The 25,258-nt window shown below is 39.4% G+C and overlaps 1 protein-coding gene across 1 annotated transcript in view; it reads left to right on the plus strand.

Moving 5' to 3' along the window:
• PLCH1 (phospholipase C, eta 1) overlaps positions 1–25,258 on the plus strand; it is a 254,831-nt gene that overhangs the window by 39,224 nt on the left and 190,349 nt on the right. The window contains exon 2 of the mRNA XM_011998057.1: positions 1,817–1,935. Coding sequence (XP_011853447.1) covers positions 1,857–1,935 — 79 coding nt within the window. The 5' untranslated portion in view covers positions 1,817–1,856. The remainder of the gene's footprint in view (positions 1–1,816; positions 1,936–25,258) is intronic.

The following is a 25,258-nucleotide window of genomic DNA, read 5'->3' on the forward strand; positions in this document are numbered from 1 at the left end:
CTGCCTTAGCCTCCCGAATAGCTGGGACTACAGGTGTGTGCCACCACGCCCAGCTAATTTTTGTATTTTTAGTAGAGATGGGGTTTCACTGTGTTGGTCAGGCCGGGCTTGATCTCTTGACCTCGTGATCCGCCCGCCTTGGCCTCCCAAAGTGCTGGGATTACAGGAATAAGCCACCGTGCCCAGCCCAGATTGTATTTTTTAAGCCACCTCATTTTGTAAAGTCCTAGTTCCTATTATGGCTTGACTTTGGAATATGAAGATATGACTTCAAGTCTCATTACTATTTTTTCCTAGCAGTGTTGGGTGAATCAGTTAATCTCTAACACCTTATCTTCTTTAATGTTGTAGAAGGAGAAAACAGTACTCACCTCAGAAGATTAATAAGGGGCAAATGAGAGTCATGGATGTGAATATATTTTGCTAACTATAAACAAATGCACATTATTAAAATTAATGAACATATATAACTGCATTATTTGTATAACTAAAAATACTTTTTAAAGAAGAGACCTTTGTAGTATATAGTATTGGCAGGCGAGAGGGCAGAGGTTGGGTTGCTTTCATCTTTAGCTATATTCTGTTGTATTTTGTAGTCAGTTCCATACAGTAGTAAGACTCCCTTAGCCTGAGGGAGTAGGATAAGCAGTCAGATTAGCCAGGTGGGTATGAGGCAAGAAGACGTGGTGAGTCCAGCATGGAGCCAGAGAAAAGGCAGGATAGGCAAAAATTAGGTAAGATCCCTGGTGGGGTGGGTTAAGGTTGGGTCATAGGGAGCCAAGGAGAAGCTCTGACAAAAGCTTCAGGAGCCTTCACCAATTGTTCCGTTAATGAATAGACAACACTCTGATAATATATATATATTTTTCACTAAGGGACTGATTTCATCCTGGGGTATATTTACAAAATTCTAGGTTGTTTTAGTAGGAGAGATGACAAATTGCTTCCCACCTGTGGGTTTTGCTGCATGCCAGCCTTGCTTGATTTTGCCTGGCTTTATTCTGTGAACAGAAAGGAGGTTGGAATTCTGAAAAGTTGCTTTAGCCAAATCCTGTAAACAAAGGAGGCCTTGTTCAGGGTTATGCACGTCAGCTTTTGGAGGAATTTAATTCATCAACTCAGATCTCTGCTTTTCAAGTTGTTGCTCTAGCTAGCATTGTGTTTCCCTGTGTCTGTGATGGAGCAAGTCTTATGTAGGAGCAGGCACTGCTAGTTTACCTTGTCGAGGCCTGTGCCCAGCTCTAGTTACACCACTGAGTTCAGCCTGGGCAGATCCAGGCCCTAGCGGTCCTAAATGGACACCAGCAATGAACCAAAAAGAGGAAGGCACGTTTTGTTAATGTGCTTGGCTCATTCATGGCCACGTGGATGCTGCACTGACACAAAATTCAGGAATTGGGGATGATAGCTTCGTTCCTGTCAGTTGCCTCCCCACCTGCAACGGAAATTTCCTGAGATGTTACCAGTGTTGACTAGTTTGGATCTTGGACTACTAGGAGTGAGGCTGGGAGCACATAAACCAGTCCTGAAACCTGCTCCCTGACGGTAGGTTTATTTCCCCTGGAGACGGGTAACATTGAGCCCTGAAAGGTGGTTTGAGAAAGTTACTGTTTTGATATGCTGAATGACATTCTAGACCCTGGGAAGACTTGTGGGAAATGTCTTAGGGCCTGGGGGATTCCAGCTCCATGTGGGGAGAAGTTGTATGCCGTATGTGTTGCCCTGTAATGCTGGGCAACCGATGGCATTATGCTACCAGAGTGAGCGTGTGGCTGCCGTTTTCTTCATTTTTGTCTCATTCTGTTTCCCTTGACAGGGCAATTTGGTTTTGATGCTGTGCCAGAAATCTTCTGACAATGAGTTACTGGAACTTGGAAAAAAAGAACTCTGTGCAGTACCGCAGGCATTTTCTGGTGGACAACAGTGTGTTTCATGGTAAGCTGTCTCTTGTATTTATATAGTTGGATCTTTTATTTTGTTTCTGACAGGCCTTTTATTCTAGCACTCTAGATGCAAATATGGTATAATTGTTGGATGGAACCAAGAGCTTGAGTTAACTTGTTTATGAATAATTACCCAAGAAGTCCCATTGCACTTACTGTCTCCAGTTGTAAGCAACGGGCCCCACCTCAACAACTGTAATAGTGTTCTCTCTGTCTACTTTGTGGGGTAGCTGGTACCAGTGCCTTCCCTCTTCCACCACACTGTCAACTCCAGCGATATCCCTTTCTGATGTTTGTAATTATTTTGGGCGAGGACCATATATTGTTCACTTAATACTTCTGGATCACCAGTCAATGCTTATTACTAGCAGAGCGTGGACTTCCAAACTGAGATGTTAGAGGGTGCTTGTGGTCACCTGCTTTAGACACTTATTGAAGAGAAGTCCACCCACTTTTATTGCTGTCCTTTAGGGCTTTAAGACTTATCTGTATATTATGTCCCATATAAAAACAGAACAGAACAGTTTGCAGCACTAAACCGTTACTATCAGGGTGGAGGACTGCCGCTGTGAATCAGAGAGGAATCAATATTAGTCATTTTCATGCCAAACTAAGACAAATTGCCTTTACCCTGCTGGTATCTGTTTGTTTGTGGTATACAGTCAGGGATAAGCTCTGTCAATCCTGCTGTCAAGATACCCTAGGGTGAAACCGGTTTAAAAGCCAAAGACTTATGTGGTGCCAGAATTTTTGGAGTAATCTCCATCCGAGGCCTGTGGAGCTGTAGAGGGAAGAGAGAGATTTCAGGGGCAGTGGAGTGCTCTTTAACAGAATCCTGTAATCTAAGCTGCTTTCACCTTTCTAAGATTGGTTGTTCTGAAGTCTTCCCCAATTTGACGACAGACTTAATGTTTATTATTGCTTTAAACTAAGTTTAAGATAACACATTTAACCTTACTTTATTAAGCACTTTAGTGTTTATAGTGTTTTTTCAACATTCATTATACCACCTCAGTAAAAGGCCTTATAAAGTAGAGAATGACTTCATTTTACAGATGAAGAAAGAGAAACAGATGAAATAACTGCCCAAGTTGATGTAACTAATTAGGATTAGCAAGGTCAGCATGAAAATTTCTGCCTCCACCTTTCCAGGTTGATTCTTTTGACATTCCAGTGGTGAAATGCCCTTAGCAGAGGAGACTTGGCGATGGCGACTTGACACTGTGGCACTGAGATTTTGCGTTGCTTTTCTCTGAGCCTTAGCCAAGGGTCCTGTTCATTGCTTTATCTCTCATGCAGTGTTTGATTTATGTATTTTTCTGCTGCAAATTTATTTGTGTTAAAAAAGAGTAAATATGATAATAGAAGAATCATGGGAGTTAGAAGAACTAGGTTTATTTTTTTCAAGCTTTATTTTGTGCCAATTTTTAAAGAGTTTAGATTTAAGTGCCTTAAACTCATTATTATTTTCATTATTTTAGAATGCCTTTATTCAGAGATCTCAAAGGCTATAATCATTTAAAAATTTTTCTATGTATTTTTATAGTCATATTGCCAATTAGTTTATTACTATATTGCAGATATTTATGCCAAGGGCTTGATGAACATTAACATTGTCATACTGGATCCTTTCAAGGACTTTGCCATAGCTATTATTCAACCAATTTTATGAATGGGGGAACTAAAGCTTTTGGAGATTGTGAAATGGTGACCTAAAATTCAAATCCTGATCTGCCTAATTCCAACACCTCACTATTTTTTCTTCTTTCAGGCTGCCATCTCCATTCTAATTAAAAAAATTAACATTCTGAGGCTTAAGTTCTATATAACAGTATTTGCTGTGTTACTCACTAGCAGTGTATGGTCTTGGACAAGTTATATAATCTTTCAGGAACTCAGTTCTCTTTTCTGTGAAATGAGCGTGCTGGTCTCAATGATTTTTGAGGCTGTTTCTATAGAAGTTCTAAACTCAGATTCCACTGAAGTATTTCTGAGAATTACAATTATTGTCTGAGCTCCCTTTTCACTAAACACAAGATACACAAGGGGGCAGTATAATACTTAAAATATGAATTGGTTACTTCTTACATTCAAGAATTACTCTTTCGAAAGGGTTTAAGAGATACTAAATCCTCCCAAGATTAAAAGAATCAAAGCCGATTAGAACAATGATTCTATTCATTTATAATACAGCAATAACTTTATATATTTCTGATAGTGTAAAATATCATTTTGGATTTCCTTGCCTCAGGATATGTTGTAATTCAGGAAATAAAGATGCCTTTTGCTCTTCTTCTATCTCTACTGAAAAAGAATCTGTTAACATAGGAACTTACTTAACTTAAGGAAGAATTGTGAGAAGTCTTGGGATATTTTAAACCAAGGGAGCTCTGGTGATAATGTCTTTGTAGAGGATTTCAGAACATTTCTGAGAAAAGAAAGGGGACAGGACATGTTGAGTAGGAAATGTCAGATTTCTCTTGGGCTTCTTGAACATTTACTGACCACACTTTTGCTTATTCACTTTGGCTTCTCCTTGTTTTTGTTGATAACTCTCCTTACATAACCAAATCAACCAAAAAAAAAATTTTCTTCCATAAACAGGAAAGAACCATTTCCCGTGTAGAATAATAGACTTTTGGAATAAGCATACTTGGATGTGCAAATGATGCCAGCCAGGTTCTTTTTCTACAGACAGACTTCAGCAGTGTTGCCAGGATGAAAGAGCTACATTAAAATGAGAACTCTAAAATGGTCAATAGCAGCAAAAATAAAAATGTAACATTTGTGTAGTTTCACAGTTCATAAAGCATATTCATAGCCTCATTTTCTGATTATAGAGGTGGTATATTCTCACTGGAAGCAATTTAGAATATTACCCCCAATCCCAGAACCCAAAGAGAAAGAGACTATTAAGCCTACTATTAGGAGTTCGCTTATGTCTGGTCTTTTATCTACTTACTCTTTCATCTTCACATTTCTGAGGCAGAAATGAAATATTGGAAAGGTTGGGAAATAGTGCTTCACGGAAATGAACTGGTTGGTTGAACTGACTTCTATGCCCAATGATGAGCGAAACCTTGTTAGGCTTGATGAATTTTTCTGTTTCCCTCTTGTCTGTCTTTTGCCTAGATTTTTAGGAAAAACCCAAAGGAATTTGCACCTATTAGAGAAACTAATCTCTGGGATCTTCCCCTACTTGACTTTTATTCTTCTGATATGTTTGCAATAGAAAAAAATCTTGAGCAAAGAATGTTTGGTGCCATATGAACCTTGCCTTAATGGCTTATACCTTCATGATTTATCCTGATTTGAAAATTGCCTGTATCTTCAGCTGCTTCTCTTGCTTTCAGTGAATTGCAGTATTTTTTTTTCCGACCTGGGATGCAGTCTTGATTCTTAACCAGTGATTAGTGTAATTGCAATTAATATGCACATGCAATTTCTTACGCACATAAGCTTTTCCAAACATTTGAGCTCCTTAATAAGTGTCTTGATGTTTGTTTTCACATACTGCTAGTTGTAATTGTACTATTGGAAAAAGTATGAATTGCTTTCCCGTAAGTTATTAGGGTATCATCTCAACTTCTTATAGGAAAATTTACTTTTGTTGCCATCATGTTGTTAAACGAATATTTCTGAATAACCATTACAAATCTAGACTAGAAACATTTTGGACTGAATTAGGAGTATCTCTTACTATCTGGGGATAAAATTAAGGGTAATTCTCTTATTAAATATTTATGCAGTATGCCTTTTCAAGAAGTTGCCCTATATATATGTTAATACTTTTACTTTGCCTCAGAACTACATTTTAAGAAAACTAATTGACTTAGTTAATTAATTAAATGATTACTTGTTATCCAGCCTCCCCTTCCTGGCCACAGACGTAGTTGGTGATGTGAGGGTAGAAACTTGACCGCTAGTCTGTAATGGAAAGTAGGCTGAAATGGGATCCTGAAGACTAGTACTAATCCAAGTTTCACAACTATCTTGTGTAGCCTCATGTCACTTCTGGGGCCGTCACTTTCCCTGTCTTTCAAGTGCGGATTGTGCCAGATTGTAAAGTTCCCTTATAGCAGCAAAGTGTGAGGTCTCTGTGTAGTCAAACATCAAGATAGGTGTATGATAGATGGAAGTGTTCTTCAGACCTAGGGTATGAGAATGAAAGGCTGGCAAGATGGCATTGAAGAGAGGATAAGATTTGTTTTTGGACTGTAAAATTTGTAGTTAGTGTTGCACTGGCAAAATGCTGCATTTCCCTTTAGGGGAGAGAGGTGGGGTGTGTGTGTGTGTGTGTGTGTGTGTGTGTGTGTGTGTGTGTGAATGGTCACAGGTTTCTCCTGACCATGGAGAGACCAATATCTAGGACTGACACACAAGCTTTCAGGACAAATGTGATTATATTAAAAAATGAAGAGTGAAAAGCTCTCCCTCACTGGAATTCCATCTGCACTGGAAGAAAAGAGAAGAATGCCAGATTCTGACTGGTAAATATGCAAGGAGAATGAAATTATGCAAAAGTGAATTAGGGTTCCAATTGATTTCAGCCAGTTTATTAGACTTTGGCAGCCTGCCTGCTTTCGGTTTGTGGGGCATCACTAGATTTTATGTTAGAGTGGCATTTCTTTACTGAATCAAAGCCTCGCTTTTCCAGCCATAACTTTATAAGCATCCTTTTCTAGGTCCAGAAAATACTTGTGCACATAGAATTCCTATTAATGCAATGACAATCAAGATTTCATGAACATCATTAAGATTAAAAGTATCAGGCTGGGCGCAGTGGTTCACGCCTGTAATCCCAGCACTCTGGGAGGCCAAGGCAGGTGGATTACCTGAGGTCAGGAGTTCGAGACCAGCCTGGCCAACATGGCAAAACCCTGTCTCTATTAAAAATACAAAAAATTAGCTGGGCGTGGGGGTGGGTGCCTGTAATCCTGGCTACTTGGGAGGCCGAGGCAGGAGAATCACTTGTACCTGGGAGGTGGAGGTTGCAGTGAGCCGAGATGGCACCATTGCACTCCAGCCTGGGCAACAAGAGCAAAACTCTGTCTCAAAAAAAAAAAAAAAAAGATAAAAGATTAAAAATATTATCATCACATTATTAGAGAGGACCGGAGAGAAATTTCAAAGACAGATTGAAGAGGAAGAGTTAAAAAAAAAAAAAAAAAGAAGATAGGCCTTAAGGGAGAAAATATATTTGAATCATTTATGTTTTATAAATTATAATAGAACTAATTCTGGAAGCAGCGTTGGCCAGTAGATTTCTTTTATTGGCCCCACCCACAAGGCTCTCCACTTTCCAGTGATGGCCACCGAAGCGGAAAGCATCAGGGCGAGTATCCTTTCAGGCCTATGATGTTCAGGTGCATCTTGCAGGTGGTGAAGATTTAGACAGAGGGCGGCATGGCCTGACCCAGGTGTGACACTTTGTAGGGGCTCCCACTGGCTGAGTTACTGTGGGTGAGTTGCTCTCTTTGGGACTAAGTTTTCCGTATCAGCAAAATGCTGGCATTTAGGGAAAATGACTTCTAAGTTTCTAAGTGCTAAAATTTTAAGAAATGCGAGATTGTCTACCTCCCCTACTCACCCTACTTTTAAACAGAGGCTAATTGGAGAATTTGCTATGAGTTAACTGACCACATTGATTTATCTCGTTTGCTTCTTCCCCTGTCTGAAGGAAATCACAGCCATCCATTTAGGCCTTACAAAAGAGGATATTTATGTCTAGTTTAGAACACAAAGGAAACAACCTTTAATGTGAGCTGGTATGAAATATATTTGTTCTATGACCTTTTGGGAACATATGCTCTTCTTTGATGTCTTGGAGATATAAAAATTCTCAATGAAAGCTTCTCAGTGAATGCTACTTATTTATATTTTAAAATCTAAAGTTCTTTCCTTTTTTTCGTCTTTCTTTATGATGAGCATTCTATTTGTAACTGGTTTATTGAGCATTTTCAACTTAGTGCAGCATATAAGCTTCAGTGAATGCTTCAGAAAATACTTTGTCCCATTGTAGCATCTTGGGTAGATTCTATTGCTTTCTGGCTAATTTTGGCAATTAAGTGTCCAGTCCATTTTAAAATTTCAATCTCAGATTCATTAAGCCCCCTTACCCCCTGACCTGGCTGTTGGTGGTTGAAGGTGAGGGTTCCTCTGTCTCTGCTATACTCCTTCCCCTTGAAGGAGAATTCAAGGCCCTGTTCCACAGATTTTGGTACAAGGAAGAGAGCAGGGGCCTTTTGTCCCACATGTCCCTGTTGTATGTCAGCAGCAGTGAGGTGATCCAGACTCCCTCTGCTTCCATCATCTGTAGATTCTCAGTTTTATCCTGGCTCCCTCTGTTACCAAGGACCCTCCAGAGAGGACCTGCCATCTTGCTTCAGCCTCATGCCTTCTCTGCTGTCAATTTCCTCTGGCTAGAGCACAGCTTCCTGTGCCCCTGAGGACACTGGGGCAACTGTCTGGCTCCTGGCCTTTCTCTTCTCTCCATTATTTCTTCATGTGGAGCTCTACAGACTGCAAGGGCTTGAAAGATGGAACGGGGTGTGAAGTTGCCCCTTGCTCTTCTCAGACCTACTGACGACAGTCTCTTCTCACACTGTGGGGGCTGCTCCCATACGTTACCAACTTAGGCAATCTCTACGTCATTCTTTCATAGCTCTTCCCCTGCTTGTTTCTGGGGGTGAGGGGTGTTTCCTCCAGTTTCACTCCTCAGAGTGCCATCTCTGCTACCCTGGGCACTGAGGATATTATACACCTAACAATGGCTCAGGTAATGTGATTTTGATGGATGAAATCCCAGCCCCCGCAACCACTGACAGCTCTCCTTGGACTCCTAGAGCCACTCTAGGCACGTCCTTGTTCACTAACATTTTAGATTAGGGCGACTTGATTTCCCTAAAGCTACTGGTGTTCTTTATTCTGTTTGCTCTTTGCAACATTATGTAGCTGGATTAATCAGACCCAAGCAATGATCTATATGTATAAAAATCCATGTTGAGGTGTATCAGCCTCTATTCCTCATCGGGAATCTAATTCAGTGAAGGAATTTTTCTGGGTAACTGAACCCACTGTGATCTCTCTGTCATGCTTTCTATGCAAGGTCATTTATGTTCTGCAACGATGAAGGGGATGAAAAGGTGCTCTTTAAGTGGCAAATTGGAGATCTGGATGTATGGGAAGCCCAGGTGGATGAGAAATGACAGTGTTCTTTCTTTGAAGCTTTAGCTTTCAATTTTCTGAAGCAAGCCTGTTGCTGCCAAGTTAATGTCTTGGATGGCCTTTTCCATGAGACTCTCGAACTCTCTCTTAAACCTTTGGCCATTGAGAGTCCAGCCAGGCAGAAAGGCCCTTGATTGTTTTATTCCTTTATGCTTGGGAATACCAATTTTCTAATTGGCAATTGGAATTGGTAATTTTCTAATTACTCAATTAGAAAGAAGAAATAATGTGTATAATAAACCGTCATTTTTTCCTTCAGATTTGCAGACTTTTCATGTTTTAAGTGGTTACTTAAGAGAATTATTTCCCCTTAGACCTGTGTTACAAATTTAAGCCTTTGTTCTTGAAACTGCATTTCCATAATTAGAATTAGTTTTCCTCTGCTCTCTCATTTTCCCAATTGTCTGTCCCACTCTGTTTCTAATGTATGCACAGAAATTGATGGGAGGATGAAAAATCTTTCCATGAGTAGATTCAGAGTTCTTCTAGGGCAACATAATTGTTTAATTTAGTTATACAAAAGATCTAGATTTTTTTTCTTGGATCCAGTAATAATTAGTGACTGTATTTGTAATCATGAAACCTTCCAGTCTCCCATCTATCAAAAGAAAGTTGAAAAACTGCAGTTTGTTCCTTCTTACCATGTGGATGAAGTCATCCCCATAGAGATCTGTGACATGTTTTATATTTTCTTAGGGCTCATTCCTTTCAGCAAATATGTTTGGGGTTATTTCAAGTGCAAATTGTTGGTTTCAAAGGAATATTCAGATTTTTAATTTAAAGCCTCTAGCCTAGTGTGGAGTGGCTTCACCTACTCCCACAGCTTCAGTTCCCATGTCTTTGCTAACTCCAAAAGTGTGTTCATGGCTTTGACCTTCCCTCTATGCTGAATACTCAGATGTCCATCTGCCTACCTGATGGTTCCACAGATGCTCTCCAGGTCCTCAGACTTAACATGTGTGGAGCAGAATTCCTTCCTGCCCTGGTACTCATCTGCCTTGCCAACCTTATTTCACCCTTCCCCTTCTCTACTCCCCAGCAACACTGACCTTTGCATTCCTTGCCCACATAACTCACTGCTTCTTCACTTAGCCAACTTCGAACACATCCTTTCAATCCCAGAGTAAAAGTCTCCTCAGCAGAGAAGACTTTTTTGATTTCTCAGACCAGGTCAGGCCCTGCTTTATGATTTCCTGTCATTGTGCATTGCTGCTTCATTTTGCTGCTTCATTGTGTTATCATTACTGTAATAAAACTATTAATTGTGTGATTACTAGTTTCATTTCTGTCTCTCCAACCTGAGGTCCAGGAGATCAGAGACTGTTCGGACTTATATCTGCAGCACACAGTGCAATGCATTGTGTATAGTAGGTGCTCAATAAAATATTGCTGAATGAATTTCTATATTTTATTTAATAGGGGAGAAAGGCTGGGCGCGGTGGCTCACGCCTGTAATCCCAGCACTTTGGGAGGCCAAGGCGGGTGGATCACGAGGTCAGGAGATCGAGACCATCCTGGCTAACGTGGTGAAACACTGTCTGTACTAAAAAAATACAAAAAAAAAAAAAAAAAGGCGTGGTGGCGGGCGCTTATAGTCCCAGCTACTCAGGAGGCTGAGGCAGGAGAATGGTGTGAACCTGGGAGGTGGAGCTTGCAGTGAGCCAAGATTGCGCCACTGCACTCCAGCCTGGGCGACAGAGCGAGACTCCGTCTCAAAAAAAAAAAAAAAGGGAAATAATAATAATAAGGGAGATAAGAGCGGTTTCACTATTTTTGCACTCTCTGTTGAGTTTGGTGTTTAATCTTTGTGCTGTGAAATGCATCAGTTCTCTCTCCTTGCCTTTACTCAGAATTTTGCCATAGGAAAGCCAGAAAAAAAATACTCATACAGCATCCTTGCTGAGATGAAGAAGGAAAAGACCATTGAGAATCCAAGTGTGCCTTAGAAAAGATTATATATTACAAATGCATACTGCCTTGAAATGGGCAAGAACAAAGCCATTTCTTTAAAAGAATTTCTTAAAGTAATTTCAAAAGGCTTTTAGAGTTCATTGTAGATGTTCCATGTTGGTTATACATAGATATCTATTTTACCTGACTCTGAAACTGAAGATTTCTGTCTTTAAAATAGCACTATCAGTAAAGTTGTTTAATTGCAGTTGTTTGCATACTATTAAAATTCTCTGCTGCTTGTGTCTGAAAATCTCCAGTCCAGAAGTAAGTGTTGTCTGTGGGGTAATTGTTACTGCAGAGAGCACGGAATAGACCTGCATCAAAAAACAACAAAACAAAACAAAACAAACAAACGAACAAAAAAAGCACTAGTTTTCTCAGTAAGAGAGGAGGAAAGGAGGCCTGGGGCGGGGGTACATGAGGAGAATAATCAAACAGTATAGGACTTCTTTAAAAGTTAAGAAGATGCACTTTTATTTCAGCTTTACAAACAAGAAGAATGGTCAGCACCTAGGCCTTTCCTCTAAGAATCTCAGGCATTATGAGAGTACATTCCTGACTTATAGGTAGCAAGATCACTCTGAGAAGTAAATGCTTCTCTGGGTAGGATAAATATAGAATCCGTGAAAATGTTTTTGCCTGTTTGTCAGCATATGTGACTGATATATAAGTGTTTTTAGAATTTCTCCCATTGAAATGTAAAGGATGGTGGCTTATGCTCAATTAAAAGGAAGAACAGGGAGCACATTTATTATTTAGTGTCCTAGTTTTACTCCCTGCCAACTTGAAATTGAACATCAATGCATTTCTACAAATGACCATTCTTTGAAATTGTGCCAATGTGAGAATTTCACGGTATTGTGTTTTAAGCTAAGTAGAAGCTCATCATCTCTAGATGTGGAGACTTGTAAGTAATTGATGCTTTAAATCAGTGGTTCCCAGCCTTGGCTGTGCATTGGAATCACCTGGGGATAAAACACAAACAAAAATAAAAACAAACTATTTCCTGGGTGTCAGCTCAGAAGCTCTGATTTTTTGGTCTAGAGTATGGCCAGGGTATGGGGAAATTGTTGGAACTCTTCATGTGATTCTAATGGGCAACCAATTAGATTTTGCTGGGTTGAAAACCCCAGACTTAGGGTGACCAATACATATTTTCTCAACAGAACTATTGAATTCATGAATTTGATAATGGTTATTTTCTGTGATGATAGTCTATTTTATACTGAATCTTGAAGGGTAGGGAAGGGGGAGCATTAAAAAAGAAGGATATGGATAGAAATACAGTATTTGAATATAAGTTAAGCAGGAAAATATAGAAGAGTCATCTATGCTTGGGAATTTGTAGCTGCTGTTTTTCTTTTCTTTTCTTTCTTTTTTTTTTTTTGAGACAGAGTTTCGCTTTTGTGGCCCAAGCTGGAGTGCGATGGTACCATCGTGGCTGACTGCAACACCTGCCTCCTGGGTTTAAGTGATTCCCCTGCCTCAGCCTCCCAAATAGCTGGGATTACAGGTGCACACCACCATGCCTGACTAATTTTTGTATTTTTAGTGGAGACGGGGTTTCACCATATTGGCCAGGTTGGTCTCGAACTCATGACCCCAGGTGATGACCCTCCTTGGCCTCCCAAAGTGCTAGGATTACAGGCGTGAGCCACCACACCTGGCCGCTGCTGTTTCTCTTTAAAAATATTTTTTCACTTTATTTTTTCTGATGGTAGCAACACAGGTTCATTGTAGAAAATTTGGAAAGCATAGAAAAGAGTAAAGATGGAATAAATAGTCTATAATCTCAATAATGTGTTTTAAGTCTGTGCTTTCTTAAAGTGATTTAAAAACCATTGACTAGTGATTCTCAAATCTGGTTATACATTTGAATCTGCTAGGGTGCTTTTTAAAAAATGCTGATGATTGAAGAGACTAATATTATCCTCATTTTGCTAATGAGGAGAATGAGGCTCTGATAACCACAGGCAGCTATGGGAAAGAGTACGAAAGGCAAGGTATTCCCAAGAAGCAGGCAACAGCACAGAACAAGATGTTGCTGTGGTAAGCACCCAGCTACCAAGTTAAAACAAAACAAAACAAAACAAAAACAATGATGGTTAGACTCAGCCCAAGCCCAGTTAAATCATCTCTGGAACATGGGACTCAGATGTTGCCATCCATCCATCCATTCATTCATTCATTCTTTATCTGTACATTTATCTATCTTCAGGTGATTTTGATGACACGGGAGGGATAAAAATCACTGCATTAAAGCTGTTGGTTGACCAAAGTATTGATTTGATCAGTACACACAGTCGGGTATGAGTTTACTGATTTAATACAGCATATAATTGTACACTAGTTTGGGCAAAAGTGGTACATGAAAATCTTTATAGACTATTTGCAGAGAGGAAGGGGGAAGTGATATGCTAACCTTTATATGGTTATTTTCCTCTTTTGTAACAAATTTATTTCATATTCCCTTTAATATGCTTTCTTAGTGTCCTTAAAATGTGATTTGTCTTAACTTTACTACCAATATATCTGTTACATGATACAAAGATATACCTTTGAGCACTAATTTTTTTTTCTTTTTTGAGATGGAGTTTTGCTCTGTCACCAGGCTGGAGTGCAGTGGCATGATCTCGGCTCACTGCAACCTCCACCTCCTGAGTTCAAGTGATTCTTTGAGCACTAATTGACCTCACAATGTTATACACAGTCTTCTGATGATAAGTAGAAATACTTTGGGAAGGTCCTTAACAACAGATGACAAATAACATATTAATAGTGTTTTGTTTTGATTAATCTGTAATGAGAAGTACACGGTTCACAGTAGTATAATTTGAAGAACTGGTACAGAAAGAAATATGAAATACAGGAATTGAGAGAACAATACCATCATTTGGAGTATATCAGATGCAACCTTGAGTATTAACTAAAATTGTGTTTATTTGTCTACTTTGGAAAACTGAGTGGTATCCGGAGACTTAGAGACCCATGTGCATTTTACTGTGGAAGGCAAGCTGTGTCAGTCCCTGTAGATATCTGCTTTATCCCCTTTATGCTACATGTGACAAAACTGATGCTCAGGTTCTCTGTGTTGTTCCTAGAAGCCTCAGAGTTGTGAAGAAGAAATCTTGCCTTCTCAGATCACTCTTGTTTTGCATGATATCTCCGGCTTTGCACATAGGATCTTAAGGGGAACACAAAGAGGAATTTGAGACTGATGTTACTGTAACTGAGTTTAGACCTTGTCTGGAGGAATTGGTGGACTCTATGTTAGAATATTCCTGAGGGATCATTAGGAAATGTTAGGGTTGATGCTAAATCAAGGTTGTCATTGGAGTAGCATTACCTCTTTTAAGTATCTCAACAAGACTGTTTTACAGATGAAACTCATAGAAATCACAATTTGCCAGAAATCACATTGTTAGATTATGGAGTTCAAACCCGGGTTTGTCAGACTCTCAAATCCAGGGTTTTTCCACTATTGTGACACAGCAATGCATTACACAAACTTGTTTCTTTTAAAGCTGCTGAGGGCGTGGGTTTGTGTTTTACAAGAGCTGTAACACCCTTTAGAGGCTACTAGAGAACTTCTAGAGACACTGTGTGAGTTGCCCTTAGGCTGAGTGTGGGGAGGGGGCTGAGGAACTAGGGGTGAGGGCTAAGAGTTGGTGTCTACTGGAGTGGTCCCTGGGAGCTTGTTAAAAATGCAGACTCTCAACCCCACCAGGGACCTTCTGAGCTGGAATCTGCATTTTAACAAGGTCCTCAGATGATTAAGTATGAGCAGCTTTGCTTTAGGAGACCACTGGGCTTGGGTATAAATCCTCTGGAGTGAGGAATTTGTCCTATTCTCCAAGGAGCAGATGGAAGAAGGATGGGTGTGAGGGAGAAGAGAACTGTTTTTCATCATACAAAGCATTGAGAGGTTGGAAACTTGTAAGGAGGACAGCTAATGACAAAGACCCCCAGCAGTATCCTGATACTCAGACTCCCAAGGAGGAAACGTGAGGGCTATGAATCGGTAGGTAATTTTCTTTGTACAGTGGGCTTAAAAAGTTGAATCTCTGTGTCTAAAACATATGAAGATATAGTCAAGGATATAAGTAATACCCTGATCTATGATAGCAAGGACTAGGAGAGCCCTCTGACTAAGGGATTCTGAACAAAACCCATAGCCAGGCTTCAGGACACTTATGACATTTTTGTAAACATTATGCTAGATACTCTATGTAGATATGCATGTACATTTGTGCATCCTCTTCCTTTGAACAAAGTCCTTAGCTTTCATTATATTTCAGAATAATCTGTTATTCCTTACCCTTTTTGCGAATTATAAACCCCTGAATAAAACCACTTTCCTTTTATAGATGAGAAGGTAAGTGACTAGTACATATTGATAGCAACCAGCTAGTGGCAAAGTTAATTCTAAGGTAAAAGTTCTTTCTGTCAACACTTCAAATATATCATGCCACTCTCTCTCGGCTTGCAAGGTTCCCACTGAAAAGTCTGCTGCCAGATGTATTGGCGCTCCATTGTATGTTATTTTCTTTCTTTTTTCTCTTGCTGCTTTTAGGATCCTTTCTTCATCCTTGACCTTTGGGAGTTTGATTATTAAATGCCTTGAGGTAGTCTTATTTGGGTTAAATCTGCTTTGTGTTCTTTAACCTTCTTGTACTTGAATGTTGATATCTTTTCCTAGGTTTGGGAATTTCTCTGATATTATCTCTTCGAATAAACTTTCTACTTCTGTCTCTCTCTCTACTTCCTCTCTAAGGCCAATAACTTTTAGATTTGCCCTTCTGAGGCTATTTTTTAGATCCTGTAGGTGTGCTTCATTGTTTTTTATTCTTTTTTTCTGTTTTTCTCCTCTGACTATGTATTTTCAAATAGCCTGTCTTTAAGCTCATTAATCCTTTCTTCTGCTTGATCAGTTCTGCTGTTAAAAGATTCTTCATCATGCCAATTGTATTTTTCAACTCTAGAATTTCTGCTGGTTCTTTTTAATTATTTCAACCTCCTTTTAAAGTATATCTGATAGAATTCTGAATTCCTTCTCTGTGTTATCTTGAATTTCTTTGACTTTCTCTCAAAACAGCCATTTTGAATTCTCTGTCTGAAAGGTCATATATCTCTGTTTCTCCAGAATTGGTCCTGGTGACTTATTTAGTTTATTTGGTAAGGTCATGTTTTCCTGGATGGTGCTGGTGCTGGTAGATGTTCTTTGGTGTTTGGGCATTGAAGAGTTAGGTGTTTACTGTAGCCTTCACAGTCTAAACTTGTTTGTGCGTGTTCTTCTTGGGAAGACTTTCAGGTATTAAAAGACTTGGGTCCCAAGTCCAATAATGCTGTGGTTTTTTCAGACTCATAGAGTTATCACCTTGGTGGTCTTAGATAAGATCTGGAAGAATTTTCTAGATTACCAGGCAGACTCCTGTTCTTTTTCCCTTACTTTCCTCAAACATATGGAGTCTCTCTTTTTCTTTGCTGAGCCACCGGGGAGCTGGGAGGGTGGTGATGCAAGCACCCCTGTAACCACAACCACTGGGACTGTGCTGGGTCAGACCTGAAGCCAGCACAGCACTGGGCCTTGCCCTAGGCCCTTCCCTTCAGGATGGCAAGATCCCCCGGCCCCGGGCCTTTCCAGCGATGCTGTCTGGGAGCCAAGGACAGGAGTAAAACACTTTAGCAATTTATCTGATGTTCTATTCTACAGCAGCTAAGCTGGCACTCAGGTCACAATACAAAGTCCTTCCTGCTCTTCCCTCTCCTTTCCACAGGCAGAGGAGCCTTTTTCTGTGGCCACCACTACCACTGGTCCATGGGGGCTTTCTGCTAGGCCCCTGCCCATGTTCACTTAAAGTCCAAGGGCTCTTCCATCAGCTGTGGTGGATGCTGACAGGCCTGAGACTCACCCTTCAAGGCAGTGGACTCCCTTCTGGCCCAGGGCAGGTCTGGAAATGCTGTCCAAAAGCCTAGGCCTGGACTCAGGGACCCTAAGCACCTGTTTTTTGCTCTACCCCACTGTGGCCGAGCTGTTACGTGATTTTTGGTTCTTGTGATGGTGCTTTCTTTGTGTGCAGATAGCTGTTAAAATTGAGTGTCCCAGCAGTGGGGATGAATGGTGCAGGCTTCTGTTCTGCCATCTTGCTCCTGGGGTTAATTCTAAAAGCCAGCATTCTGTCATTCCAACTCAACTGGCCTTTATGATCTGAACTAAGTATTATGAAACGCTAAGTGGATTTTCTATGGGATAAATCTTGTAAATCGCTGCATTTTCTGATTATCAAAAATGGCTAGACATTTATGGCATTGGAATATTGTGACATAAAAGGAATTTTAGGTGAAAGCATTTGAAAGCCTCTGTGTGTTGGCCAGGTGAGTCTGGAAGTTTCACTTTGGAGCTGCCAAAGGGCTGAGGTCCTGTTTTCCCATCATTGATGGCAGCAGAACTCTATGAGACAGGGCTCTCCTTGCCTAGTGGCATCCAACTGACTTCTTTTTGTGTCTCCATAGGTAATAAATGATTATTAACTCTCTGTGGGGAACCAGGTGCTGAACTTTACCAATACTGTAACATAATCCAAGTAGCATTTAGATCCAGTAATGATTTCACTATATGGTAATTTACTAGGTAGTAGTGTTGACTCTGTGAATCCAAAGGATGTTTAGACATATTTCATTTCTTAGCACAAAGGTTTTAGAGTTGCTGCTCTGCAAAACCATAGGTGAATGACCTTTAGTTGTGGAAGTTAACTCTTTAAAGTAGTAGTCCTGTGTGTCTACTAGAAAAATAATAGCGTTCAGATCCTTGGGAATTATATCAGTCAGTGACAGGAGGATGGTTGTTTTTTAAAGACAAATACTTAGTATCAGTATCTCAACTTGCAGCCTGTTGAGACCATTTTTAATACATACATCCTCTTGCTTGAACTTCTAATAACCCATCTGGGAAATAATATTCTCATAGGTCTCTTATTTTGGTCTCTAAATATAGTTTTGATCCCTTATCCCTTACCATTTCTCTTAAATTATATAAATCAATGTAGACATTTAATATCTAGCAACTGTAGGCACCATATTTCTGATACTAGTAATGTAAAATTTTCTCTCAGCTAGAGAACAAGTTCTGCATAAATCATAGTACTAAATTATTTCTAAATTAGATTAATTTATATAAACTGATAAAATGTTATTGGTTTCCTATTTTATCATCTTTAGTATTCATGAAGAAGCAATTCTTTTTTCTTTTCTTCAAGGTCTTTAACAAAATTAGCCTTTGAAACCATTTTTGTGCTAGTCGACTGTGAATGAGGAGGACTATTGAAGCAGAAAATTAAAATACTTTTGTTGTTTTAATTTTAATACTAATCATTAATCTATACTTCAACATTATTTCTCTCATTGATAAATTTATTGCTTTAAAAGTATTTCTATCTTCCATAATGTCTTTTCTAGCAAAAGAGCTTTGTTACATTTTTGAAATTCTTGCTATTTGAGTGACTTATCAAAGAGCAAGAATTTTGGCAGCCAAAACAAATTTGACTATTATATATGCTGTCAAGCATTTTATTGCCTTATGTGTACAGATTTTTTGAAGTTAATAAACCAGAGGCATTTCCAGTATACTTTCACCTTTAAGAGAGTATATATTTACTACAAGTATTTTAGAGAGTGGTTACACTGTAAGATTCATGTTTATTTTTTTAAATAGAAAGCCCCAAGTTTTTGTATAGAATTTTCAGGACTAGGAAAGACTTCAAGGACCTCAATAAAATATTTAATGCCACCAGTTTCTGAGATCCCTTCTAGAATAAAAGCTGTAGAGAATAGGGAATGTGACTTTAGAGCTTTGCATATGGGAGATGCCTGGTAAGTATTTGATTGATGAATTAGTAACCTCTCACTTTTGATCAGTGAGGATGCTGAGGCTGGGAAGGTTCAATGATGGGTCAAAGGTGGGTCTAAGCCTAACTAACTATTAGAAAGTGGAGTGGTGAGAACTGAGTCCCTGAGCAATATGGGTGCATTGTGAGGTGCCTACCATGCCACACCGTGTGTTCATGTCCACAGCTTCAGAAATTCCTTGGTCTCATTCTAAGTAGAGCAGCTTGCTGATTCCCAAGCACTGACATAACAATCAATCATTTGTCCCTTCCCTGAGTCCTTATTCCCCAAGCTAGTTTGAACAAGGGATAGTGCTCCCTTTTCTCCTTCATGCTTTAAATATTTATTGACTTAGATTCTACGCTGGGGATCTAGCAGTTGACAAACCACAAATGGCCTCTGTCTGTAAGGAGCTTACTTTACAGTCTTGCCCCTCTTTGCTGCTACCTACTTCCTTCCCTCTTCTTCCCCTCAACCACACATGGGACTTTATGTTAACTTTTATCCTGTTTGCTTTATCATTGTGTACTTGTACACTCTCTATACACACACACATGCATGCGCACACACACACACAATTATTTTTTCTGAATAATTTGAGAATAAGTTGCATACCTCATGGCCCTTTGCCCTATGGTATAATTATCAACTTTAGTAAATTTAACATTGATAAGGCCCTTTAATGTCCTTGATTTCTGAAAGATGTTTTTTCAACTGGTCTCTACGGGGAAATGAACCTAGGAGAGGAAGGTAAAAAACATGGAGAAAAATATTTTCATAAATCCTACCAAGTTCTTAGGGTTAGAGCCAAGCTTCTCATGTGTTTGTGACTTAGAAGGGCCCTGTGCTTGGTTTAATGCTTTGCTGTTGCCATCTTGAAATTCTTTATCATTGGGGGAAAAAAGTCTCCATGTTTTCATTTCATACAGGGCCAACAGATTATGTAGCTCATCCTGCTTATAGCACTTACATACTGGGCTAGGAACTTTTGCATCTGTTATTATAGATATTGCTGAGGATGGGGAAACTGAGGCTTAGAGAGATTCAAAATAACTTGGCTTGGGTTGTTAAGTTACTGGTAGAACCAGGATTTGAACTGAAGTCTTTTTGATTGCTTATCTGTTGACTATCACATTGTCTCCAACTACTTTATGCCCCTTAACTCTTCTTCCACTGAGTTAAATTATTTCTGGATTTGGAATTGACTTGTCCTTTCTCTTTTTCTCCTAAGGAGCTCTCTTCTCTTGGTACCACAGTTGCTGTCTCTCATCCTAAATCCCTGGGCTGAAGTGTTAACCAGAAGGCCATTTGGAAAATTTCAATAAGTTGATAATTTTCATCCTAAGGGAACTGTCCATTAGTAGCTTCCACCTTAATCTTCTCCCTGATTTGTAGAGAAAAGGCTACATGCCGTCATCCCCTCACTTACCCTTACCGTATCTCACAATTGAGCAACTGGTTTTCTTCATGTTCCCAACTTTTGGAGTCCCTCTGTTATCCTTTGGGATCTGAGTCTTGCTTTATACCCAGTGTCTTCCAACAATTAGAAAGCTATCCAGAATCTGAGTTTGGGTCTGGGTGGGTATTCCTATGCTCAGACCTTCTTCTGGTACTCACTGCTCTTCTGGTCTGTTCTAGGCCCTGGAGCTACATCAGGGAGCAAGACATTCATTGTTTTAGCTCTCAAGGAGTTTACGTTATGTTCCTCCTTGTTGCTGTGTCTATTTTTCTGTTAAGATGTCTTAGGCAGAACACAAAATTATTAATAAATCAGTACTGTTAGGGGAAAATAATATGAGGAGAAAGGCTAAAGAGGTAAGGAGACATTGCAAAAAGTATTAGTATGTGTAAAATTGTACTGCTGAAGTTGTGGAGAAGAGCTACTTTCTCTTTCATCAAGGGAGAGACAAAGGAGTTGATTTTTCATTCTGTAGAGTAATTTAGTTTAGGAATGTAGACTGTTGTGATAGTACTGTGAGCTGTAACATATTGAAAATTGTTACCAGGTTACCAGAGGAGCCAGTACAATCTCTTTGCTTGATTTTCCTTTAGAAAGAGTGAGGTCTCCTGCCTCAATCATTTAAGGGCATCCTTTCCCTAAAGGTCATCTTTTGTTAATAAAATGTCTTCCTCAGACATTACAGAATTAGATTTTCAGCGGAGGCATCCCCCTTCCAGTCCTTCAGGAGTTTATGGCCATCCCACTCCCTTGGAGACCTGTTTCCTGTTCTCAGGGGAATCTCTGGTTGTACAGAGCAGACATCCCTGAATTCTGCGGGGGTTGAAGTGACCTGGTGGTTCTGAGGCAGCCTCAAAGTTTGAATTCTCTTTAGTCAGACCTTTGGGTTTGAGTGGCCTGTAGAGACTTCCCAGAGATGTGGCTGTCGTGTTCAATAATCTAGAATCATCTTCTCTGCTCTCCCTGCTCCCCCCAGTTTATGGTTATCTCTATGTTTGCTTTCCTTATGGGACCAGTGTGTATACGTAGCATCCCAGGGCTCAGTATTGCTGGATAAGGGGGTAGGGGGTTTGCGTTATGATGACCATCCATATCTCCTATTTGAATGCATGTATTGTAATCCCTATTTGATTGGCTGTAAGTCAAGCCATGCCTGGGCAGATAATATCATTTACCTTTTATTAGACTCAGAGATGGCAGATTAAGGCATAGTAAAATATCCTGTATTAAGATATCAGGTATGTCCAAGTGTGGTTATTATATAACCAACAGTCTTCTTTTAGCTGGAGTGCTAGAGAATACAAACACTTAGGATTTATTCTGGACATTTCCACTCTAGTCATCCAGCTCCACCTCGCAAGGGAGGAGGTAAGGGGGCTTCTACTCAGGGAAAAGTGCATACCAAGTGCTGTGGGGGTTTGAATATATGACTACGTAAGTTTTGAGAATTTAATTAAAGCTTCAGCCCTCAGGACAGATATTTGTTTTAATATATGTCACTGTCAACAACCATGAGAGATTCCCATGTGACTACCTATCTCTAGTTAATTCTCCTCTGTTAATGTTACAATGAACACTGATCAGCACTGATAGTAGCTGCTCAAACAGTTGATGCTGATTTACAAAGTCTGGGTACTTTTATTTATATCTGGATATGAGTTCATGGCACCCAAATGTCAATCAGAATTTTATATTTTCTGAGTCATTACCAAAGATAGTTCAGTGTGCTTTAGTGTTCTCTGGCTGCAAGATCCTGGGATTCTTACAGCACCTGTCTGTAAAATCTTGCCCACGAGGTCTTGGTTATTTTCATGGATTGCTCAAGTTGAAATCAAGTTCTGAGCCTACCAGAGATTTTGTTTTCAATTATATTGACATCTTCATCAAGTTGACAGTGATGTGCCTGTAAATTTGTATGCTAACCTATAACATTTAAAGTGACATGACCAATAAACAATCAAGTCTTTCAAAAAATAATGAAAAAATTTTATTTTAAAGCCAAGAGTCTCAAAGGGGAGATCAATAAGTCATCAAGCAGGCAGCATTCAAAGAGGTAGTCAGGCTAATGAGTGGCTCATCTCTGTCCTGTGGAACATAGCAAAATTAAATATGGGTTATACTCAGTTTGTTTTGGGATTCAGATGCTTAAAAATGTGTAGTAATTACTGTCCACTGATGCATGTCAGGTTTCTAATGTAGGAGAAGTCCAAACTGGTTTATTTGACAAGTGTGTGTGATCTATAGGACATGTTCTGTCTCATTAGACTATAGAGTTATCTCTCCCCAGTGATGAATAAACATTCACAGTAAGCCTGCTCTCTGAGTAAAACCCTTGTGTAGGCTATTCTCAGCATTTATTTAGCAAGCACTGGATGGAAACCTGCACCCCTACAGGTCTTCATCTGTTCTTGGCTAAAATTTTTGTAATATGCTGGGTTTGTAACTTAAGTGTTTGGTTATACTCTGTTATCCTGTTGTCTAGCAATTCTTGCTGGCAGTAATATTTTAAACATGTTTGCCTGGTTTGGGGAAAAAGCACTGTGTTTGGATTGGAAAGCCCAGTTTCTCCACTGACTAATTTTATAGCCCTGGGCAAGTCATAGGGAGCTGCCGAGGCTCAGCTTCCTCTTTTGTGAATGCAGGCTGATAATTCTGCCTGTCTGCCTTCCTGTAGTTGCTGTCAGGCTCATGTGGGGTATGTGTTCCTAGAGGACTTCGTAAGGCATAGAGTTTATAAAGCATCATACAGGAGTGATGAGATTGTAATTATTACCATTATTGAGCATTTACGTACATTGCATACACTTTTGTTTGTGAAGTGCCTTTTCCTTTGTATATGAACTCAGAGTAGCATTCCATTTTGTTCCTTGGGGTTTAATACAAAAGTTGCAGCAATTTTCTGAAACAGTCCTGATGGGGCTTTCTGAGCTTCATATAATGGCAATTTCCTCAAATGTACTGATGATGAATAGACCATAGGCATGAACTATGCTGGGCTTGTTTGAATTGATAAATGATCTCTACCTTCTCTCATTCATTTAACTCCAAGTTTGCAATGACTACATCTTTAGTGAGTTGAGTCCATTGTAAATAAAAACTGAAAGCATACTTCCAGTCTATCCCATAGATTATTAGCAGACACTTAGAGGCTAAAGTCTAACCCTTCAGTTAGCTCATTCTTTATTTCTGTGATTTGCACGGGCCAAATAATGGATAGTGCTACCCTCTGCTTCAGAACCAGATATTGCTCAGGACAGCTAGTTGAGTAAGGATGGCTGAGTGGTCAAGGGATTTTGATGAAAGATTAGTGCCCATTGTCTCCAGAATACTCTGGAACAGCTTAAGACTAAGCAGGGGTTCAGACAGGACAATGTCTCAGTGGTAGTAAAAAAAACCCCCTATTTTATGGAAAGGAAATGTACTTGCTCATCCTGGGAACATCTCCCTGGACCATCCACTTGGGAGTTTCCCTGCATCTAGCTCTTTGGGGTTGTATGTAGATTGGAAAATTCTTGTTGAGGTTTCATGTGTTTGCATAGCTACATTGGTAATTTTGATATGTAACTTATAGCAATGATTTTGGGTTTCATCTGTAGTTGAGTGCACAGTGAAATTTCCTAAAAGGAATTAAGCTCTGGTTGCTCTGTTCATTGTTCTGTGAGACAGTCAGATGAAAAAAAGAGAGACTGAAGGCAATAAGTGACTCAAGATCTCCATATTACCTTATCTGGTGAAGATCACTGATTCTAGAGACATTCTGTGGGGACTCAAAGTCCAGGTCTATCACAGACTTGCTGTGTCATCTTGGGGAAGTTATTTAACTGCTTTTGGCCTCAGATTCCACATTTGAAACTAGAGAAATGATTGTACCTAATCTACTCAAAGGGGCATTGTAAGGATTAAATAAGGCATGTGCAATGCTAGAAACAGTATGTGGAACATAGCAAAGTGCTTCATAAATGTTAGTAAGCCTCAAAGCAAGTTCTTCATCGTTATACTAGTGGGAAGAGATTGTATTCTTTTTCTAAGTTTAGTGTTGCTAAACTGGCTACACTTTTAAAAAATAATGTTATTTTTTTCTGAGTATAAAAGAAATAAATGCTGGTTCTAAATAATCAAAATATAGTAACATATAAAGAAGAAAGTAAAACACCTAGAGATAGCCATGGATAACCTCTGATAACATTTTTTCATGTAGTTTTATAGGATTTATTCTATATGTCGATACACATATATTTTACATAATTAAAATAACATTGAGTAGTTTGTATCCTCCTTTTTTCACTTAGTATGTCAAACATTCTCCAGGTAATTGCAGTGTCTTACAGACATCATTAATGGTTAGACAGAATTCCAAAATGTGAATGTATATTTAAGTCAATCATTCCCTTTTTGGTAGACGATTAGACGGTTGGGAGTTATTCATTATTATAATCAATGTTAAGCAAGGGATACATCCTTCTATATAGATGTTTATATTTCTAATGATTTCCTTATGGTAGCTTTCTAGCAGCAATGATTATTGACTAAAATAAGCATAACCATTTTTACAAATCTTGCTGCATCTTGCCTGATGACTTCATTAAGTTTGTTACAGTTTATGCTCTCAATGTACAACTTAACAGCAGAGTATGAGAGTTCCTGTGAGATCCTCCCCTTATCGAGGTACCTGTATGTAGGATAGGCCTTAGGAAGCGGTAGCTGGGTGTGACTGGAGGCTCTCAATGGTGAAGCTGCACCCTATACTTGCTTTTCCCCTACTTTCCATTTTGTGATGAAAACTGTGAATATG

Source organism: Mandrillus leucophaeus, unplaced genomic scaffold (assembly GCF_000951045.1).
Source record: "Mandrillus leucophaeus isolate KB7577 unplaced genomic scaffold, Mleu.le_1.0 Scaffold554, whole genome shotgun sequence".
In the NCBI taxonomy this organism is placed as follows: Eukaryota; Metazoa; Chordata; class Mammalia; order Primates; family Cercopithecidae; genus Mandrillus; species Mandrillus leucophaeus.